Source organism: Anopheles ziemanni, chromosome 2 (assembly GCF_943734765.1).
Source record: "Anopheles ziemanni chromosome 2, idAnoZiCoDA_A2_x.2, whole genome shotgun sequence".
Lineage (NCBI taxonomy): Eukaryota > Metazoa > Arthropoda > Insecta > Diptera > Culicidae > Anopheles > Anopheles ziemanni.
The window spans coordinates 52,221,950-52,243,575 of record NC_080705.1 but is presented as its reverse complement, the minus strand read 5'-3'; the positions used below and the strand labels follow the sequence as shown (position 1 = coordinate 52,243,575).

The 21,626-nt window shown below is 40.4% G+C and overlaps 1 protein-coding gene across 1 annotated transcript; it reads right to left on the bottom strand.

Moving 5' to 3' along the window:
• Window positions 1-15,528: 15,528 nt before the first annotated feature.
• Window positions 15,529-20,192, bottom strand: LOC131282908 (protein transport protein Sec24B). Its single transcript, XM_058312453.1, has 14 exons — window positions 19,746-20,192; window positions 19,558-19,660; window positions 19,353-19,482; window positions 19,166-19,275; window positions 18,861-19,092; window positions 18,632-18,789; window positions 17,703-17,776; window positions 17,479-17,630; window positions 17,144-17,397; window positions 16,708-17,073; window positions 16,413-16,618; window positions 16,234-16,331; window positions 16,016-16,154; window positions 15,529-15,942 (listed from the first exon to the last, which is right to left on the bottom strand). Exons 1-14 carry the CDS (start codon window positions 20,186-20,188, stop codon window positions 15,831-15,833), a joined length of 2,577 nt encoding a protein of 858 aa, XP_058168436.1. The 5' UTR covers window positions 20,189-20,192; the 3' UTR covers window positions 15,529-15,830.
• Window positions 20,193-21,626: the final 1,434 nt, after the last annotated feature.

Here is a 21,626-nt window from a genome sequence, read left to right as displayed (position 1 = left end):
GTGTGCTTAACGAATTTGGGCTCACTTCTAATAAATCCTTGTAATGAATATTGCTAGTCTAGCATTAATTATGAATAGTGCTGGCAAATATCTGATTAAAACCTACATGTTAAGCAAAACCATGGTTCTAAAATGATTCAAAAATGTTATTTTTATTTATTAATGTTTACGCGCCTTGCCGTATTGTGTTCTAGAATGTTAGTTACTACTCTTTTAAAATAAATGCAACTTTAATTTGACAGTTTTCAGAATCTAGTAGTTGTATGACTTATTTTATTAATATCATAAGCCCATAAGTACTTTGCAAGAAAACTTTGAAACAAACAAAAGTAGTTTGGTTTGTTTTGGAAACCGGTACATATTTCGCTACATTCGGGCCTTGTTCACGATCAATCGAAATTGCTAACCATAAACATCTCATCTCATCTATTATTTTATAAAATATTGAGAATTCTTATAAATTTCACAAATGCTAAATATACACGATTGCAATATCGCATTCGAATACGATAAAAGATCGCTCCGAGATCATACATTGTATTATGTTTGTTTGATTCATTATTAATATTCTTATTGTGTATTATTAAGATTCGAATACGTTGTTTCATTTGGTTCCACCAGTTGATGAAAACTCAATACAAGGGTTTAGTTTCAAATAAATTTAGTTCGATGGAGACGCCTGGTGTTTCATGTATAATTCTCAAACTACGCTAATTTTTCACGTTGTTTGTGCACTTATCCACATGGATATGGTATATTGGTGGAAATTAGATTTTGTTATAAAATTAACCACACAAAATCATTTATTGCAAATATTTTGAAGAAACTAATTAATCAATATGTTAATCATTTACATATTTGCATACTTACAAGAGCTGACAATCATCTAGTGTAGTGTTCATGTTGTAAAGTATGAAGTGTTAAAAATAAATGGTAATTAGGAGGAACCTCGATTGACAAGTTTATGGTTATAATAAATGAATAATGTTATATTAGCACAGAATATAGTGATATCATATTGTTGTTTGCTACTAAAATAAGATCAAAAAGCTTTTATCACTTTTACAAGTTCTGATGCATTTTTTAAAAAGAGCTAAGCCATGGTAAAGTTCCTTTTTCAAACCATGGTTAAAGTTCGGCTTATCCAGCAATCATTGCAACATATCCTGTGACCCTAGCCTCTGACCGAGCAGCTTTGACGCTCATGCTCCGATAGGGAGTTCATCTGACCCGTAACAACATTGAGATTTGCGACAGCCTTTCTAAATATAGCAATAGAAAGATGCTACATTTAATTGATTGAATATGATACAATTTCCTTTCCAATTTCCGCTTCGTCTAGCATGGAGCGGATGTAACGTGACGTGTCCCGCATACGAGTATTCCCGGAATGGTTCACTTCAGCCAGGTTAACTGCACGCCCCAGTCGGCCAACTTTCCACTTCCGAGCCGTAGCAACTTCCTCTCCGACACCTGACCGTCGCCATCGGTAATCTCTTCCACCACCATTTCAGGTGGCATTTCAGCAGCCTCCCGCATTTGCACACAGCTGACAGTAAATCGATGCGAGTCAGCGAGCGGGAATATAAATTATGAACAACTTCCACCCAAGGTTCTTCCTTCACGACACCGCACCGCACCCATCACCCGCCCTGCGACGTCGCACCATCCAAAACCCACTTAATCGACGCTCCAGCGATTTGTGATAAAACACCCTGTTTACGAAATTGGAAGACCGAGAATTAAATGAAGCGCACGATTAATCTCCATCGCTGCGAAAACATGCCTAGCGGTTCGGAAACGATGGACTGCTTTAAACATCTAATTCTGAATTTGGCTCTGCTGTTTTCGTAAATATTAGCTTATTATTTCGTACATCTTGGCACATGGGAATAAAATGTTGAAAATTAATTAAAAGTTAGTTATTCTTATTGCGTTTCACATGTTGCATGAAAGATAAAATAATACACATAAGGGCTACACAAAACACACGGAGCATTTCAACGTAGTCCTCCCATTTATCTTTAAGTTGAAAAGACCCGAACATGAATGCTGTGAAATATAGTTAAAAACACGAAAAAAACAACAGCTTGAAAGAGTCTGTCTTGGTTGTGATAGATTCAGCTCTTACAGCATTTTTTGACCCAAAATGAACAATCATTTCCCAGGGCATCAACTACCAATTGGCCAGCTGATTGGTTTGACGGAAATTGAATCAAATAGACTCATCTTCAAGAGATACATCGAGAAACAGGAAAAAGTTAAATAACACAATAATAAACTAGATTCAAACTGTGTTTTCTTCTTTCTCTAGAAGTTTTCGATAACGATAACGAACGAAACGCATCCTAAAACGTTTCTGAAACATACTCACTAAGATAAGGTTAAGTTTACGATTCATGTGAAAGAAATGAAAACGGAAAAAGTGTCATCATGTTTTTCTGACCAAATCATTCCAATCCAAATGCGAGATAGACGCAAATACACCAACAAACAAATGCTCGCAAACAGGAAAATTCACTAAAACAGTTCGAACTCGATCGTCGACCATGGCAAAGCACTGTAGTGTAATGAAATAATTCTTTGCCAACTCTCATCCATTTTCATCTTCATCATCGTCTTGGGGGGCAAAGTTTTCCAAACTTCTCCGAAAGCTGTTTGGCAATTGGAGGAAGATAAAAAAAAGAACGAGGAAACTTGCACCAGCTTTTTCGATGGTTCGGTTGACCGTAGCGGAATATAAGAAACAAAAGTGGAAATATATTAGGTGAACAATTTGGCACAACATATATAATGCCACTTTCGAAACGCCGTACACATACGCTCAATGGTTTGCTTTATTTTGTTCTGGGACAGTGAAGTTAATGTTTGAGTAACTTAATCAAATAAACTTTTAATCGTGAATAGTGGGTAGTGTATTCAGCACTAGCTATTTTTACCAATTTCTGTATTTCCTCTTAGTTGTAGCATATTTCTTCATAACGGGGATGGCAAGCAATCTGTAATAATTACGATGATGTAGATTTTTTTTATTTTAATTTAACTGATTATGATCATTCAATTACGTTAAAAGTAGTGATGGCATAACTGTATTTAGACCATTTCATATGAATCTGTGTTAAGAAAATTAAGAATCTTTGCTTCATTCAAATTAATATAGTGAATTTACCCTACCCCCTCTATTATAAGTAGAACTGTTAAAAAAGCTTAGATTTTTGAGAACAGGCTCAAAACTTCTTAGATGGTATTATGCATGTTAAAACATAGTATTTATTTTCCACAAATTAATCATTTCTCATAGAAAATAATTACTACAATGACAAAAGTTGTACAGTATGTAAAGTGTATTATACGATTGAAATGTTGAAAAAAATTTAAAAAAAAATGATATGGCAGCTTGAGTGGGATACTAGAGAAAAAAAAATAAGAACCGCCATGACCCTCCGATGAAGATACACTTGAATAAATTGTAGTCAAACTTAACCACCTCTACCCCCAAGGGCACGGGACGTATTGTGAACAATAGAAAAGCCTTATTCATGAAGCATAAATCCGTCAACACTCAGCACATTTTGTGCTCAATCGAACCTTAAGTGGTCGCGAATCATCACTGCACCAAGATGTCGCTTTTGGTCGGTCTGGAAATCCAGCTTATTTTCAGCCCACCATCTCAATGACCGCTGATGGGCTGCAAAATGATGGCATCACGATGGATTGTGTGGCAGTTGCTGTTTTTTTCTTTCCCTCCCTAGCTACAGCAAACCGCACCATGTTTGATGAACATGAACAAGCCTGAATAGAAGTAATCGAACGACTTTCGGAGAAAAACTTGTCGAGCGGAAAAATCGCGTGCTCTAAGATTCCTTTATTTCCACACATCTATCGATCCGCAAACCAGCGGTGACTGGGAGATGCTTGATCCAATCAATCCATCCATCCGCCGCTCTCTATGGAGTGGCCTATCGCGCGTGGAAAGCGGCCACAAAGCGGGACACTGACGGTGCCGGTCTCACGACGAACCGCAGCGTTTTCTCTAAAGCTAAGCGTCAAACACGGCTTCGCTGCAGCTACGTACCGGAAAACCGGACCATTTACGTCTGCACTCCTTCCGCCGATTCGCGGAGGAAGATGGGCAGAATAGATACTAAATTATTCATATTGAGCTGCTACGAAGGAAATCCATTAAGCTGAACTAAAACTCCGCTGTACCGTGACCGTCGGCCCAAGCCGGGCTCATCGTTCCGGGCCGAGAAAAATGCCCGAAAACCGCCACCCGGAAAGAACAGCACACACAGGGAAGGTAGGCTTGTTCGGTCGAAAGAATCGATACGGGCAGCCTCCTGGGCTGCGGCTCCCTGTCGAAGGATTGCTGACTCTATTCGAGCGTATCCTGTAGGGCATTGGATCACCGGTTTCCAAACCTGGTGTAAAACTCAACCGTTATTTTCAGCAATAGACCGACCTTAGGCTCATGGAGCTACGCCAGTAGCGCATATTAATATCTTCAGGTATAACTGATACAGGAAAATCAATTATCGTGAATATAGAACACGTGAAACACGTTCCAGATATGATAGCGTATCATAATCGTCAACAAACAGTGGTGCCCATAGTCGGGAACATTAGTTTTATAAACCATTTACCAATAATAGGTTTCAGAGTCGGGGATGACATTTTATATAATTTATATCTCAATTTAATGAAATACCTAAAATACAACACAGGAAAATTCATTGCGAGTTACTCGTTGCAAAAATGATTCAATCCATGATGTTGTGGCTATCCTGACGAGTGAGGTAAAATTCGACACCTCTTGAAGGCTCTTAACGAACTCCTGATATTTTAAAATAATGAAATTGCTCCAATGACACATCAAAATGCATGCTAATTCAATGTTGACGAGGCTAAGATTAAATTGTAAAATATAAGCATACCATGACGAATAATTTGAGTCATGTAGCTGTTGATAATAAATTAAGTTTGATAAATGTAATAAAAATGAGTGAAAGTTGCATCATGTGTTTAATATGAATTAATTTGCAAATGGAAAAATGATTCAGGAATCATTAGTTTCTTCTATGCTTCACTGCACCTGCGAACTTATAAATTTTTAGTGTTTTTTTATTTTCTTCAGATAAAAACATGTAATTAAAAATCTGCACAAGACTAGTAAAGTCTTCAAACACTCATTGAAACTATTAAAATATCATCGTGAGCTTGAGAAACCGTTTGACTTGATAACCAAACAAACCCGCGTAAGTCAAAGGTCTGGAAACGGTTTCTAAAGTACAGGTAATCAATTACTATTAACCTAGAAAAGTCGCTATGAAAATTGTTTGCACAACCTTCGCACTAACGCTCCGAAGCAAACGTTTGTATTTGCTTCCTTCGCCGCGTTTGTTGTTTACCAAATTCTACCGAGTTGAGCTGCAGATTCCAGCGGTATAATTAATTTTTAAACAGTCTATAGAACGGTGTATATTTGATTAGTGGAATAAAATTTCAATGAGTCAAGCACTCATAGTACTAGTCATTGAACAAAATACGGAGGGTGAATGGTACATCCAATTACACGCCATAAATTAAATTTGAATGATCTGAATCTTAAAGCTAGCACAAAACAGTAAAACATAACGGAAAAATGGGTCAAGCTATGGCCGCTCGTGAGAACTACTACACTTTTCGGGATTCCCGGGCTGCACCGAGATAATAATATTTTGCTTCGCTCGAACCGCGGAAACAGGATAGTTGCCCGAAAAGCGGGAAAACCATGATAGGGATTTCGAGCTATGGTTGGAAAGTAAGTATGATTGTTTACGATGATACTTCAGCTAATTTATGAAGCTTTTGGGGTACTGCTATATATAGCATTCCGACGCTCTGAAGCCTCGGAAAAAGCGGACGATGAGTTTTCCTTGCCGCACCATACATTTGGTGTGCCGGTTTGGTGCGCTCTATCATCTAATAAAGATGCAGAACAACATTCATAGCACTACAATATGGCGAGATTAAATAATAACTAACAATTTACATAGACAATCAGAATATTACATGCTTGGAATAGGAATATTTCAATCCAGCTCCATTTCGTTTCTGTTCGTGATGTAGCTTTGTTTTTAGAATGACGACAATTCAAAAAGTGCTTTAAAACATCCAGGAGCGTCACTACCGCGTTTTGTTTTTGCTGCACCACACCAGCAAACCGTTGGATAAGGTTTCGGTTTCCATACACCATTCGTCGGTTTAATAAAAGTCCACCGGTGAGAAATCCGAACGAGGCATCGTGCATGCAAACGAAAGTGACAAAGCCCTGAATTACACACAGGTAAACAAACACACAGCACACCCATCGTTTACTCCGTGGAACCCTGGTACGCGAACAAATATTCACATTTCACACCGCACTAAAAGGACACCGGAGCCCACCGGAGCTCACTGGAGTTTCCATGGGACAAAGCTATAGTCCTCCCCCAACGAAACGACCCGCAGAAGGGAGAGTATTATATAGTTATTGCTGTACGCCATTATATAGTTATTACCGTAAATACCTATGCCGAAGATAAAACTTGGATAAACAGGGTATCAATTCTCCGACGCATTTAAACACTTGCAAAACTAAAACGAGAAAATACGAAGAAATGGAAAAGTTAGTAAACGATTTGTTGTTCAAACAGATATGTAAGAACACTACCATCTATTTTCCCGAATTGGTTAGAATCATTCTAAAAACTTCCTCAATGCTACATTTTCTAGAAACATCTTGTCAATAATACGTTGATAACAGAGCGGAATCGTTGAACAAATATCAAACCTAAATTTTTGCCCCTTACTTTTTATTTGTTCAAAGTATTCATTAAAAAAATATTACTCTTCCAAAAGTATTTTTTGTAGTTTTTCTCCACTAATTTTGTTTAGCAATTTTGACTAATTAAATGTTTTATAAATGGTTTCGATTGCACACATATTTTTGATAATTGATTTCTAACGAATATAGGAAAGAAGTAAAAAGTGAAATGCTTGATCAGAATAACATATACTGTAATATTCTAATTAGTGTTTGAGTAGTGTAGAGATTCATTCCAATGAATCTTTCACCTGAGATTCTTTTAAAATAAAATATAAAAGAGTGTCTCTATACCCATGTTTTGGGCTTTACTTTTCTGTCTTTTCAAATTAATTCAACTTTGGGATTTGTAAATCGCTCATTAAACGATTCATTAATGTTGGAACATCATGAAAAAAATCGTTCAGATTCATGAATCTGAATCTGAATTACACAACTCTAATTCCAATGCATTTTGAAAGCCATCTGTGAATGAGGTTTTCTTTCTTCCTTGGATGGTCAACCTTAAAGTTGCAAAATATATCATTTAGTAGTAGTATTTATTTCTTTGGGGTCACGCTTTTTTGGGTTCGCGACTATCTTTTAGAGAACACTTTAATATTTTCCAAAGAAAACATGAGGTGTGCACCGGAATCCAATTTCTAAAAATGAAAACGTAAAAATAAGTTCATATTTTCACGACTAAAAATGGGGAAGGTAATTCTTAGCTGAGTTGATTTGACTTATAGATATTCATTTCATAACATTTAACAAAATATTGCATTTTAAATGGAAAAAATAATCATCAGACTAAAACTGCCACATGGACCATTTTATTTGCAATCATTGTGACCATTTATCATACGTGTCATATTTATTTTCCTTGCGTAGCATTTGGCAATTCAAATGTTCCACATGACTCGCTTCATCGTTGCTCACATCGGCATCAAACTTGTCGACGGGATCCATCCAAACAAATTTTAACTTACCTTTCAACAGCATTATTTATGCCTCATGAAGAAGCCCGATCAAAACGCAGTTAAATAACTGCGCATTCAGGAGTCGTTAAAAACGCACTCACGATGATGGGAGTAGCAAAAGTTTCGCATCCCTCCCCAGGTCCCCCCGAAAAGTCTGGTCCCGGCCCGGGACGAGCAATACGTCCGGGAACTTTCATAACCGGGAAAGTTAGCAAATTAATCACGTAATCAAAATACGCACACATTCGCAGGTAAATATGTAGACATACAGATTGTCGCGTCCCGGTACCACATTCGCATCAGAAGGAGCCCGGAATCGGATGTTCCTACATTCAAACGAAATTCAGCTACAACAAACATGCCTGCTGCTAGCGTTGGTTTGATGAGATTACCTGAAAATTTGTGAAACAAAAGCAACAGAACGTCCTCCGTTTCATCGAACCAGCAAACAGGAGTAGAACATGTTGAAAATGAAGAAATTTCATCCATCCGACCCCGACTTGCGACGCAATGGTTGATATATTTTTTTTTTTAACATTATCACCTCGCAAAAACATGCGCTTATGAACGACGTGCCCTTCGCTAGACCTTGCCTCCTTTCGCAAAGTCCGTCCTCATTACGATACCAAAGCTTGGAACCTATTTGGCGGCGTTTTGTGTCGCCTTGTTGAAAATGAATTGAATTATACAATTAGGAATTAAAGTAGCGCGACCCAACCGCACAGTGGTTTATGCTTGTGCATAAGATGGATGAATTTGTGTACGATTTTAAGTTGTGTGCAATGAATCTAATAATGCTCGCAGTTTTGCAATAAAACCACATAAAACGCTAACAACACATGTGATTTTACGCATTCAATGTTTTATAAAAGAAACTTCCACATGGTGACATACAAAATGTAAAACCTTTTTTTCTTCCGCACAACTGTGTCAATCGCCATTTTCATTTGAGAGAGAGTCTTTTTTAATTTAGTTCCAAAATGAGAATCAGTATTATTATCGTTATTTTTATATTCTTCGTTTTTCTTTTCCATTCACAGATCTTTCACAGAGATAAAAATTCGTTAAATGTGTTTAGAAATATACAATCAAATTAAGTACAATAGAACCAGCATAACTTAAAATTCAATAGCTACGGGTAGTTTCATTACAACATTGAGACATGAGAATATAATTTTTACTTTGAAGTTTACTCGTTTTCAATTATTTAATTTTTTTCCTCCTTCATTTTTGCATTCACAGAACCCAAGGTCTATGTTCCATTCAGAAACAAATTGCTGTTACGCTGTATATAACTAATATTTTCGCCGTCCAGTAAAGAGCGTCTTTTTTATCGTACGATTTCTGTTTGTGCTACCTTTAACACCCAGAAAGTACCACCAGTCGGCTACCGGCGGACGGAAACATCTTGTTACAATATAATATGGCTTGTACTTCCGAAAATTTTACATAGACTCCCAACGTCCGTTTCCAGCCGCCAGAGGTGAATAGAAAATGGTTCTACGCTGCCGTCTCACAACCAACCTTTCCTCCCACAGGAAGTCTTTGGACTTTTCACCAACAATGTATACACAACCCCCCACCCAAATCACCTTCTCCGGAGAAGGTCTTCACGGAGCTTTTCACCAACGATTTGTACACCAACCCTAGTTACCCCCATTCTCACCACGTACTCTGCATTATTGATTCAACGGAAGTGTACCTTTATGTTTGGGCTCGAGCCCGAGCTGTGACATATGCCCTCGACCACTAGCGCACTTTTTCGTCGCTACATAAGGAGGCCATTTGGCAGTTTGTTGCGGGCGCGTGTTGTGCCTTTCCTCGCGCGCCATTCCTTATTTAGATTGATGGGTTTGGAGCATTGGCTAAATGATATCACCATTAGTCTTTTTACCACAGATTAGTGTTTGCTGAAAGCCAACAGAGCAATACAAATATGCTTGGATTGCTCGGTTGTGCCGACTTTGATGGTGCTTATGATTTAATTTTTAGTACACCATTCTACGTGGTCAAAACTTATACTATAAAGGCGATTTCAATCTTTTTTTTTTAAAAAAAACTTAAGGTACTATTTCCAAGTACAAAGTATACAATTGCTCACCCTTTCTCGTGACTCTTTACGTTAAAGAGCATTATAGCTGTCATACATCGATGCTAGCAAATTGGCCTTTCCTACCAGCAATGGAAAATTCAACTCCAACTATTCCACACATGTCGGCAGATTCTCATCCTTCTCCGTCAGCCCATAAATTTTTCCCCTCCACCTCCGCAACTCGTCTCTGAGACTCCCACCGCACCGTTAAGTGTTGTCATGATTGATACTGTCAGTGACATAAGAATCAACCTTACTTCCCGTTTGCCGTTGGTGTCATTTCTTTCCCATTTTCACGTACCGACCCTTTCTGCATCACATGCTACCCGCTTTGCGATAACGCCACCATTAAATGCGAATTGACATGGCAGCTTTGGTGGTGGAAAAATTTGAAAATACCGTCCCAAAAGGGGACGCGAAAAGTGTCTATCACCCTGTACGAGCGAAAACCTAAATTCCATTTCGATGTGCACAATCTATTTGCGCTTCGCAAATGGGTTAAAAATGGTTGAGTACCCTCGATCAAGCGGAACTGTATACTGATGACACGTGGCGTTTCGATTATGTGCTTTTGCGTGGCTCAAGGGTAGCTTCCCGTGCCAACGTTTGGCGACATTTTTACATTAAATGAACTATTCTTTTGTAGGTAGCTATTGCATTTTAGAGCTACGTCATGTTGATGCTACTTTACGATGTTTTACGTGGTATTAATTTCCAAGTTCTTGCATCACCTACTTAAATTTCATTTATTCCAGCTTTATTGAATAAACTGTCAACTGCGGCTGAATTAACATAAGCCTTTAATTAACATAATATCTACAACGGGAAGGCTTTTTATAGAGCTTTTCCGATTATGTATGCGAAATAAATCTCCAGACAAACAAGAGTGGTTCCTGCCTTCAATGCTTTTATCGTGCGTTTCTTTGGTGCACACATGAATATAAATCGTTTCATATCCATTACCTCATTATGTGGTAGTCGGGAAACGAGTTGGTTGTTCTTAGAAAAAATGCTAGAACATTATTGCTCTCATAACATCTTGAATTCGGATGTTGCGAAAATTGGTACTAGTCAAAATGGAAGGTAAAAGTCCAAATACGATCAATGTTTTAACTGCAAAATCTGGACAAGTAGAATGTCCCGTGGTAAATAATGCACACGCATGTAGAATGAAATAGTAGATCTTTTCAAAGAGTAAGAGTGTAATATGAAGAAATTATTTCGAAGCATATCAGTTTCATCAATTTAATGTGAACTCACCAGTTTCGATTCGATTGATAACGCTTCATTCAATCGACTAATGGAAAATGGAATATCTGATGAACAATCATATACGAAATAAAACATTCAATGTTTATTATCAAGATAGTTGAATCGTTTTATGCGAGGTTTATACCTGTATAACATGCATTGGGTAACAAAAATAGTTTGTAGCAGTTTTTACCATTGGGTTGTGCATACAGTATTTTATTATTTCAACTATCACTTGAGTTTAAGTTTTCCTTCGAAACTCTGAAAATTGAATATTTCTTAGATGAAACGAAGTTTTTTGTCATTAATTAATTATACTTTTTGAAATTATCAATGATTTCAGGTCAATAGTAAAATTTTGAACACACGCTACGAGCCAATTTCCCGATCCAATTAAATTATAGACTGCGTATCGTTGCAATTTGCAAACACTTCAAATATAAATGTAAGCGAAAATGGGAAAAGTATGGCCTGTATTTTGAGTGCATGAAATAAGAGATAAATCCACAAGATTCCCATCCAACCCTGACGTATCTTGCGAAATTGGTTTGGTCTACGGGAAACGGAAATATGATCGACGTAAATTGATTCAATTGAATGGCACCAAACATTCCGATTGGGTCAATGAATCACCCGCCTATCGCAATGAAAACTCATTAAAAGGGAATCGAGTTGATGAAGCGATAATTATTGCTTGTCAAAGTTAATTGGTGTCCGCCATATTTATGTATTTATGGTCCGTGGAATTTTAACAAAAATATACAAATATTTCAATTTTATTTGATTTTTTGTATCATACGATTTTTTGGGTTAACATGGTGCTAGGACTGATGATGTTAGAAATTGTTGCATGAAAACCAAACTCAACAGATTGAGTTAACATTATCGCAGTACATGAAGTCCTAAACGCGAAGGCCTCCGTTGGCAATCCCCCGTCGTCTCACCCGTTACAGCCAAAATGAACCGTTCCTCCGCGCACTGTATGCCTTCAACTATGCGCACAGTCTGATTGACTTCAATCCCTCTCTTCCCCGATACTGTTCTCATATTCTCTCCTCTGGTGCTTAATCCCTTCCATTCTGCTTCCTCTGACCTCAATAAAAAAAAAGTTAATTAAGTTTATGTTTAGAGCTTATAGAGCCCTCGATGCAAATAACAGTAAGATTATAAATAAATAAAAATAAGGGTCATTAATAGTATTTGGTGATTAATTAAATATAATTATTTATATTGTACCCTTTAAGTGATATTCCGTAGATTATGTAAATTCTTCAGGCTAAAGACACGGATAACAACCATTTAAATATGGAAAAATGTCCCAGGTGATGGCCACCCTCCTGTACATGTCATTGCCGTACGCCAGTGGTGACCTGGAGCGTCAATACTCAATTTATTATCGTGACGCTGGTTAACCAGCAAACATCGCTTGTGACTCGGCGTAATTTGCATTCCAAAGTGGCTCGATAATCACCGTGATTATTAATGGCTCGGGCATGTCGTTGAATATTTAATAAAGATCCGGAAATAACTGAATCCTTCGGCGGAGCACTGGAAGTGGAGCTAACGGGTGAACAAGTTTTCACGACAAACGCCCCGTGTGCACGTGTTCAAGAAACCTCGATCGGTTGCTATCTGAAGTGGCGGTTGGTAACGTTCCTTCAATCGTCTGAAATTGTAAAGTTGTAAAATAAAATGCAATTGGTTCGCATGGAAAGCACATTTTTATCAACGAATTCATCCGAACCGACAACACAATAAATGTTGATGTCATATACTATACGTATCGAAACTCTAATAGCCAAGCACTGCAGGTGGCAATCCATATAGGTACTTAAGAGAAACAAATAGCTAGCTAGCTGCTCTCCTAGGTAGATGGATGTAGAGCCAATTTAGAAGCAGCTCAGGTGTAAGCATGCAGTTCAGCATCGGTTGCCATCTAACGAAGATGCTCCATTTGATCTCGATATCGTCAATCATAAACTTCATCATTTTACCGCACCAACGTGGTAGATGGTAGACAGCATCATAGGATAGTCCTGCTCAACGAGAGGAACCAAACAAGCAACAGGTGTTAATTAATCTCTAGAATGGACCGCATGGTAAATAGTCGACAGCGTTCAGGGTATTGGAAAGATTGCTTGGAAAGTGGATCCGGTTGCCTCAAGGGATACGACCAACTACCTCACCATTTACGTCGATTTCCCTTGCGTTTGGTCCCCGATAAGCTATCAATTCTCGTGATAATATTGCCTAAATAAAGCCAGAAGTAATTACAGCCAACAAAATATGGAAAGATTAATTCTACCATACTTTATGATTGTTTCCCATTGAATAGTTTGGAATCTTCTGGCTCTCTCCATGGCTGTAGCGACTTGAAGCAAACGAACCAATATTAACCCTTTTCGTTTCCGGTGGGAACAATTTGGAGTTTTTCACTTCAAATCGATTGCCAAAAACCCTACTTTCTCATTGCGAAAATTGAACTGCCCACAAGACCGTGTTCCGGCAAAACTTTCAATCATTGCAGTAATTGGGATTAAAAGAAATGCTGTCAGAACGTCATAGTTGTCAGAAAACATTTGTAATGTAATGTTTTCTGTATGTGTGTCTTCTTCTTCTGCGAGGATTTACTCCAGTACGGCTTTTGCGCCATGAGCGGTCCATTGATTGATACTTCTTTTGCCACTATACCTCAACAGCGTTCATTTCGGATGGGAAAAAATTGTGCGGCATTATACTGAAAATAGCAAAATATTTTAAAACATTTTTTATACCGGCATTAGCAGACAAAAGAACAACTTCTTTGTCATATAGAAACATAAATGAATATTCGCAACACATTTGATTTCATTGATAATTTAACTATTGTTTATATGGTCCTTACACGGTAGAGATATACAATACACCAATACTTGAGATACCCCTTAAATTACATTCATTCGGGTGGGCCTAGTCGAACTATGCCACCTTAACCTTAGTCGAGCCTGCCAAACAAACAAGACACCACTAACGGCCCGGGATTCTCATGCAAACGGTACAAGTTTTTCGTCATTCGTAACCTGATCAACTAAAGAAAACTTCTATTAGGAGAACAATGAAACACACACAGCCACACAAAGTTTACTTAACAAATATACTGAAAGCGTTTCGACCATCAACAGAATCCTGGAACTGTCTAAATAAACAATATGCGGATGTATCAAACGTGTGTGTATGGGTAAGTGTGTGTGTTTTTTTCCTGGCTCCTGTACCCAATTTCGCAAAGCGTTCTAACTCTAACCGTTCACTATAGCTGTCGTTTGCAAAACAAAAACGTGACCTACCCTAAAGCAATCAACCATTAAAAAAGGAAACAAAACTTCGGCATCCATGATGTGCAATTAACAACTAACTCCACTGTTCCAGTACAAGTCGCGAACGGTCAGTCGTCACCAGCCATCTACAGCGTCAATTGTTAACTTTAGCCCCGAACGTACACTATTGTAAGAGTATTTCCCAAACCATTTTCCACCGGTATGTCTAGCTATGAATGTGTATTATATCCTGTCATAACGGACCGCTGTCCGTTACTACGTAACAACGCGCGATTGCTAATATAATGCGAACCATTCGAGGCGATGTGCTGGAGTTATGTTGTGTATTACTTTCTTCAAACGATCTACAACGTGCCTCTACCGATGCTGTGTTTGCTTCGTCACATTCCCCTAGTGTAATTGATTTCTATCTTTAGGCTCCCGTCTATGAGAATGAGGTCTCAATTCGAAGAAAATTTACTAGTATTCATAAACATTTTATTTATCTATACGTAATAAATGTTTACTCATCACCCTGTAGCCTACCGTCCTCAAATAAATCCATGTGGATTGTTCCATATCATCTACTCATAAGTTTTTGTATGTACGTTGTGTGTGGGTGTATGTCTGTATGTGCGCGCACGTGTGCACATGTGTTTCGGCTAATACATCTGCACAGCGTTACTATCATATGACTTTTTGGTTCGCATGTATCTTTCGTTTCATCGATGATTTGTTGTTCCTAAATTAAGACTATTTTATTGAATTTTCATTATATGCACTTGAATTTTCTGCAACGGAGGCTTCCCTTTCATCCCTATCGCTAGCGAACTTTAGAACGACATCATACACATCTGTAACATTACGAATATTACCGACCGTTGCAGTTTAAAGTTTTGTTACATAAACACGCTCCTTAATCAATGGATCAACCTCTTACTACTGCTCCACGATTGTAGACTGCATTGTGAATCAACTTTTATAAGCCAGTGATTGCATTGCCACTTCCAATCGATCATGTACAACTGTAAAATTCATACGTTAAGCTAGATCGTTTTCTATTATTTTGTTCCTTTCCCCACTACTTTTGCTGCTTCTGGTTTGAGAGTATAAATTTTAAAAACTATTTGAAATATGTTTCAGCATATTTGTAATGATAAATGAACGAACATCTCGCATGTATGATAGCATGCACGGCAATGTTCCATTTATTCACCCAGTTTGAGAGCAGCTCCGAGAGCGTTCAAGGTTTATAAAAATTAGCTAGGATGTGTGGTTGTTTTTTAAAGAATACCAAAGAACAAAACCAATAACAAAACCGGCTAACCACCATTCCGTCCCAACCATCGACCATCACTGCTAGTAAAACCGGTCACAGCGAATTCTGGCAACTATTTTATCTGCGTCCGTAAATGCTGTAGAAACTCATAATACGAAAGCACATTGGGGCTTCGGTCATCGACGAACTTTTCTACCAGCATTGACCGGAATTGGCTGGTATCGCTGAAGGGTGGAAGTGGAAAAGAATACCGGTCAGAAATATTTACATTTCATATCAATTTTTTTTTTAACTTACCGAATTACTTGCACATACGCCGAATATGGTTTTTCTTCATTCAAAGCATCCAGGAAGTTGATCAGTGCCGTACTCGCTTCCGTCTCCCGGCAAGGTAAATCTATGCAAAAATCGGGTATCTCGGCAACTGAATTGTATCCTGATGAAGCGAAAAAGGGAAGATGTGATCATTAGGGGTTATGCTTCTCAGAAACTCGACGGAGTGTTTGTACACCTACCCAGAATATCACGAACAATGCTGGACGCGACGTTGGAACCGATGTAAATGAACATATGCGCACCGCAATCGAGTAAAAACATTGATCGGGAGTCCAACCTAAGGAAACGGATGACAAAAAACAAGACAACATAAATACAACTCTACTACTCTTCTAACCTTTCGTTGGTATCGACATACTTTTCCGCCGACAACTGTAACCGCGGTGGCTCAGGTCGCTGTCCTTCGTCGACGTATCCCTTCCCAGCCGGAGCGAACAAACAGTCTAGCACGTAGAAATCCGGATAGATATACCGCATCAGCTGATCTAATGGAAGCGTCTTCATTTCACACATGGCAAACACCCGATCGTCCAGTCGAGTGCTTGTTCCGGTGCGGAATGCCGGCTGCAATCGATAGGGGTGGGAAAAGTAAAGATAAAGAAAATGGTTATATATGTCCAGCAGTTCGGGAGGTAAGCGCAAAAAACACCTACATGCTTCAAGATGGCCTGTATGTAGAGCGGCAGCAGGGCAAGGTTCTCGGGCGCCACGATGGTACCTGAGTTCTGGGGCAGATTCTGCGCAATCTTGAACGCACTGAAAATGTCGACGGTCGCATTGATAAAGGCATCTCTGGCATCGTTGAGGCTGGAACTGAGCGAACGGTCTACGGCCATCTTCGATAGAAGCCCGACTATACACTGCACATCGGCGGAGTACATCACCTCCGTCAGGCTAGCCGTGACCGGAATGCAGAGCGTATGCACACGAATGCGCCGCTCGGCTTTACTGCTCGTGTAGAGAAGTGCCGCCTGGAAGCACACCGATTTCAACTCTGCCAGACTTTCTTCGTACGTTATCTGCGGAGGGGAGTTGTGGATCATAGTTATTGCCCTTCCTCACCACGCAGTGCGACCGCGCGGTACTCACCTGCATGCCGAAGCCCGCGTCTGGATTAACGTTCGGTAATGACAGTAGATCCGTCGAACGGACGAAGAAATTACCGTGGAATGTATGAATCGCTAGGCCGCGCGTACAGCGCACTCGCATCACCGCTTCGAAACCGATCTTGCGCGTCAGATACCGATCGAGGGACTTGCGCAGTGTTTTCACCAGCTGAGGTTTAGATTCATTGTACAGCGGAATATGATGCATGCAACCACCGCTGAATTTGCTAATTCCAGCTATCAGAACATAAGAAACAATAATGCAGAAGAAACAGGTTAATACATATAATGTCGTTATTCCACCGAAATAGTACTTACAAATTGTAGCTAAATCACAGTATTGGCTATTTAGTAAAAACAAATCCACTGCAATCTGGTGGCCAGAACATTCTAGAGCGAGTCGTTTATAGAAATCGGTAGCCGGGCCTAAATGGGCCACCTCCTTGGACGATCGGTTGTTGGGATCTTCCCTGTAGATTAAAATTAACCATTATGCATTCGTAATAACACAGATTATCTTTCTAACGGTTGAAATACTTTACCTGGACTGTAATGCTCCCGGACCGAGGTTGGGTAGGCATGTTTGGAACACCGTTACACGTCCACCTGACGGAGTCTGCAGTACAAAAAAAAACACAAAAATGAATGAAAAGTATTTGGAAAAATTCTATCCTTAAAAAAGAGGTTGAATCATTTTAAAAAAAGGAAAAAAATATTACTAAGACAAAGTATATTTGTGTTACAACAACATTGATAGTAACCTTAACAACAGCTGAGTATTTTTTTAAGAAAAACGTTTCTTTAAATACAAAGCTATATTAACACTTTGACTGCCAATGACCCACATAGAGAGTGAAAGGAAATTCTAATCTTGCCACGAAACTGATATACAGGGTGTGTAACGATTGTATACATTGTTTCCCATCTTTGCGTCGCAATATTCAGATAAAAATGGCTTTAACACGTTCCGTATCGCGTCACCCAAATGTGGGTGACATCAGTTCTAGTTCTAAAAAGTTTTTGACTCATAAATAAATGAAAATGCAACATAATATTTATAGTTGTATTAAAAATAAGTAATTTGCTAAGCTAAGTTTTTGCTTGGCCTTCGAAAACAATCGGTTTAACAAATATTATAAACAAATTATAATTAAAAAGATTGTACTAAAAATTGTGCTAAAACGCTTAGTACGCAACGTGTTAAGTATCAGAAAAAAAACTCAGCCATTACTAAACGCAACGATTTAGAACTAAGAGAGCAATCCGTTGGCCACTGTCATTTTATTTCGCGTCGCGTTTAGAATCAACTTGATCAGGCCCAAACGGTTTTTAGGGGTCGTTTTGACCGCTCTTTTCCGAGACGCTATCATTCTTTTATATTAACCCATGTCTTTGTATGTATTAATGTTGTGAAATTTTCTGCCATTCTAAAGCAAAAACAAGTAAGTTGTTCAATGCTATGCTCACTTACCATAAGCTTCAACGCTACTTGCAAGGCTGCCCCCAATGCACTGTGCGTGTCGTGCGTGTGTTCGAACCGTTTAGGTAGTTGTTTCAGCAGTTCCTTGATTAACTCTTTGCACTCCTTCAGATTAACAAGCAGATTGTCCGGGTACGGCAAAAAAACATCTAGAGCATTTAGAGAGAAAAAAAACGATGTTATCAAAAGAAGGTACGGTCACATTTGCCCACCCACGTACCTTCCACATCCAGAACCGTCACCTCGTGCGGCTGGTTGTATCCTTCGGCGATGTTGTAGAAATGAATTGCACTGTTGTAGGCAATGAAACCGACTTGGGTGCGCGCATCGCCCGGAAGGTTTTCCAGATGCTCCAGGAGCGTGTTGCACACCGTGTTCAGATAACCTGACTGCTGCGCAAGCGACGATACGTCTAGTAGGAACAAATAAACGGCCGGTTGCGGTGGACGAAGCTAAACAAGAGGGGTAAAGAAAGAGAGAGAGAAATCAATTTTTCATCTTTCCTCTTATGATTGCAACTCATACCATGTATTCAGACGGAGCGATAAACTCAATGGTGCTTGATTTCACTTCAGGCCGTCTGCTCGGATCGCCATAGGTTTTGGTTAGTGGATCGTACTGGAACTCGTCAGGCACTATGGAAATTTCGGGCGAGATTTGAATTACCGATACTGTTCGGAACAGCAAATAGACCACCACCATCGTAACTTACATTCATTCACCCGGTAGCACAGGTTACATTTCCATTTTTTACTCTCCTGGGTGAAAAACACGAACGGATTGATGTACGTCCGGCACGTTCGACAGCGTACGATCGTGTTGCAGGAAATAACGGGAAGATTCTAAATGGGAAAGGATTGAGATCATTTGAATTATAAAATACACCCCAACACACTCGAGCAAACCCGGTTGCTTACATTCAAATCTCGAAAAGGATGAATAAGAATGCCCAACGGTAGACGCGATTTCTGGAGCAATGATGACGAATCAGGTATCTTCGTCAGCGTACAACGGAATATGCTGCACAAGAGAAAAAGCAGTCAAAAAGGGTTCATGGTTAAGTCGCTCACGACAACGCGTAACACTCCACTCTTATTCAACTCACTCTGGATTACAATTGGCCGCTTCCTGGTTGGGGTTTACCAAATGTATCGTTGGTGGACGGACGCGATCCGTCGGCAGGACGTGTCGGTTTTGTAGCAAATCGACCGTATTGTTGCCCCACATCCGATTGAACCCTGACCGCACGACGTTACCGCTGGGATCGGCGGGATAGCCGACGGGTGGTGGTGCATAGGCAGCTTGCTGCTGCAGTTGCTGCTGCTGTATCTGTTGCTGTTGCAGATGATGTAGCTGTTGTTGCTGATGTTGCTGATATTGCTGCTGTTGCTGCTGCTGCTGTTGGAAGAATTGTTGCTGCTGTTGTAGCTGCATTGGCCCAGGCGGTTGAGGATTTTGCGGCCCCATTGCACCGTAATTCGCGTTCATCTGAGATTGAGGTTGACCGAGGGACAACTGGGAGGCTGCCTTGGCCATAGATGGATACATTGGCCGCTTGCTCGATGGTGCTTGCCCGTAAGGAACCGATGCGGGAAGGACAGTGGATGGAACTTTTCCCACTCCCGGTGGACCCTGTTGGTTGAGGGTTTGTAGTGGAGGTTGACCACCGTTTGTCGTAGCCGTCGTCGTTGGTGCTGGGGCAGCCGGTTGATGCATTGGAGGGGGTTGTTGTTGTTGTTGCATTGGAGGGGGTTGTTGTTGTTGCATTGGAGGTGGTTGTTGTTGTTGCTGCATCGGAGGCTGTTGATAATGTTGCTGCTGCGGCTGCTGCTGGTTCAACGGAGGAGGCAGATGACCGTACGTCGGACGTGCCATTTCCTGTTGTTGGGCTGGTTGCGGCGCACTTGTTGCCATCGGGGTACCATTGGTTTGCGCATGCGTTTGCTCCCTACTGCCATTACTCATCGTTGGTGGTGAGTGTTGTTGCTGCATCGGAGCCCTATTTAAATTTAAATCCTGTATATTACCCGACAGCTTCTGCATTGCCGCCGATTGTTGTTGCTGTCCACCCGCCAGCAACGGTCCAGTCAGGGTCGGCGTCGACGCATTCAGTGGAGTGGACATTCCCGAAGCACTTTTCGGTGGCGTGTTGATCAAGTTGCCGCCCGGAGGTGCTACATTCCCACCGGACCAGTTATTGTTTGGGCTTAGATTGTAGCCATTGTTTGCTCCAACCCCGACCGGGGGTCGAGCAGCCCCACCAGCAACCTGCAAGCTTTGCGGCGTCGCTGTGGCCTGACTTTGACTAGATGCTATTGGCGGATGGCTAATGTTGTTATTGTTGCTGGTACCATTACTGTTCGCGAGACTCGGAAAGCTCCTTGCTCCAACTCCACTGCCTGGCGGGGTAGCAGCGGCTGCTGACACTGACACCGGCATTCCGGCACTTCCCAAAGCGGGAGAAGATGTTCGCGATGAGGTCGCACTATTTCCGTTCGTAGCCACCCAATTGCCGACACGCTGTTGGTGCTGCTGAGAAGACATCGAATATGGCATCGACATCGGTGCCGCGCTGTATCCTGGTTGCCCTACCATCTGGGGGCCATTCGTGGGTTGCACTGGCGTTACGGAGCCTCCAATCATCGCAGTTGGAGGCCCATATGGTACCATCGATCCTTTCGAGGGATTAACGGTTCCGGGAGGAATGGCGAAGAATTGCTGCTGTTGCAATGTTTGCCCATTGGACGAATGAGGGAAACCATTCGGCATGCCATAGTATTGAGGTGGGTTCGACATCATCCAAACGTGATGTACGTTATTTTAATCTAAAAATAAACAACAAAATAGCCACGTTAATATGGAATGGTAACTGGTATGTACGCGCTACTCCAAATTGGTTTGAATTTCCCCATTCATCATCATTCCCGCAATTCATTGGGAAAGACCCACCGGCCGACACTCTGCCGGTCCCGACCTCGCCACTATC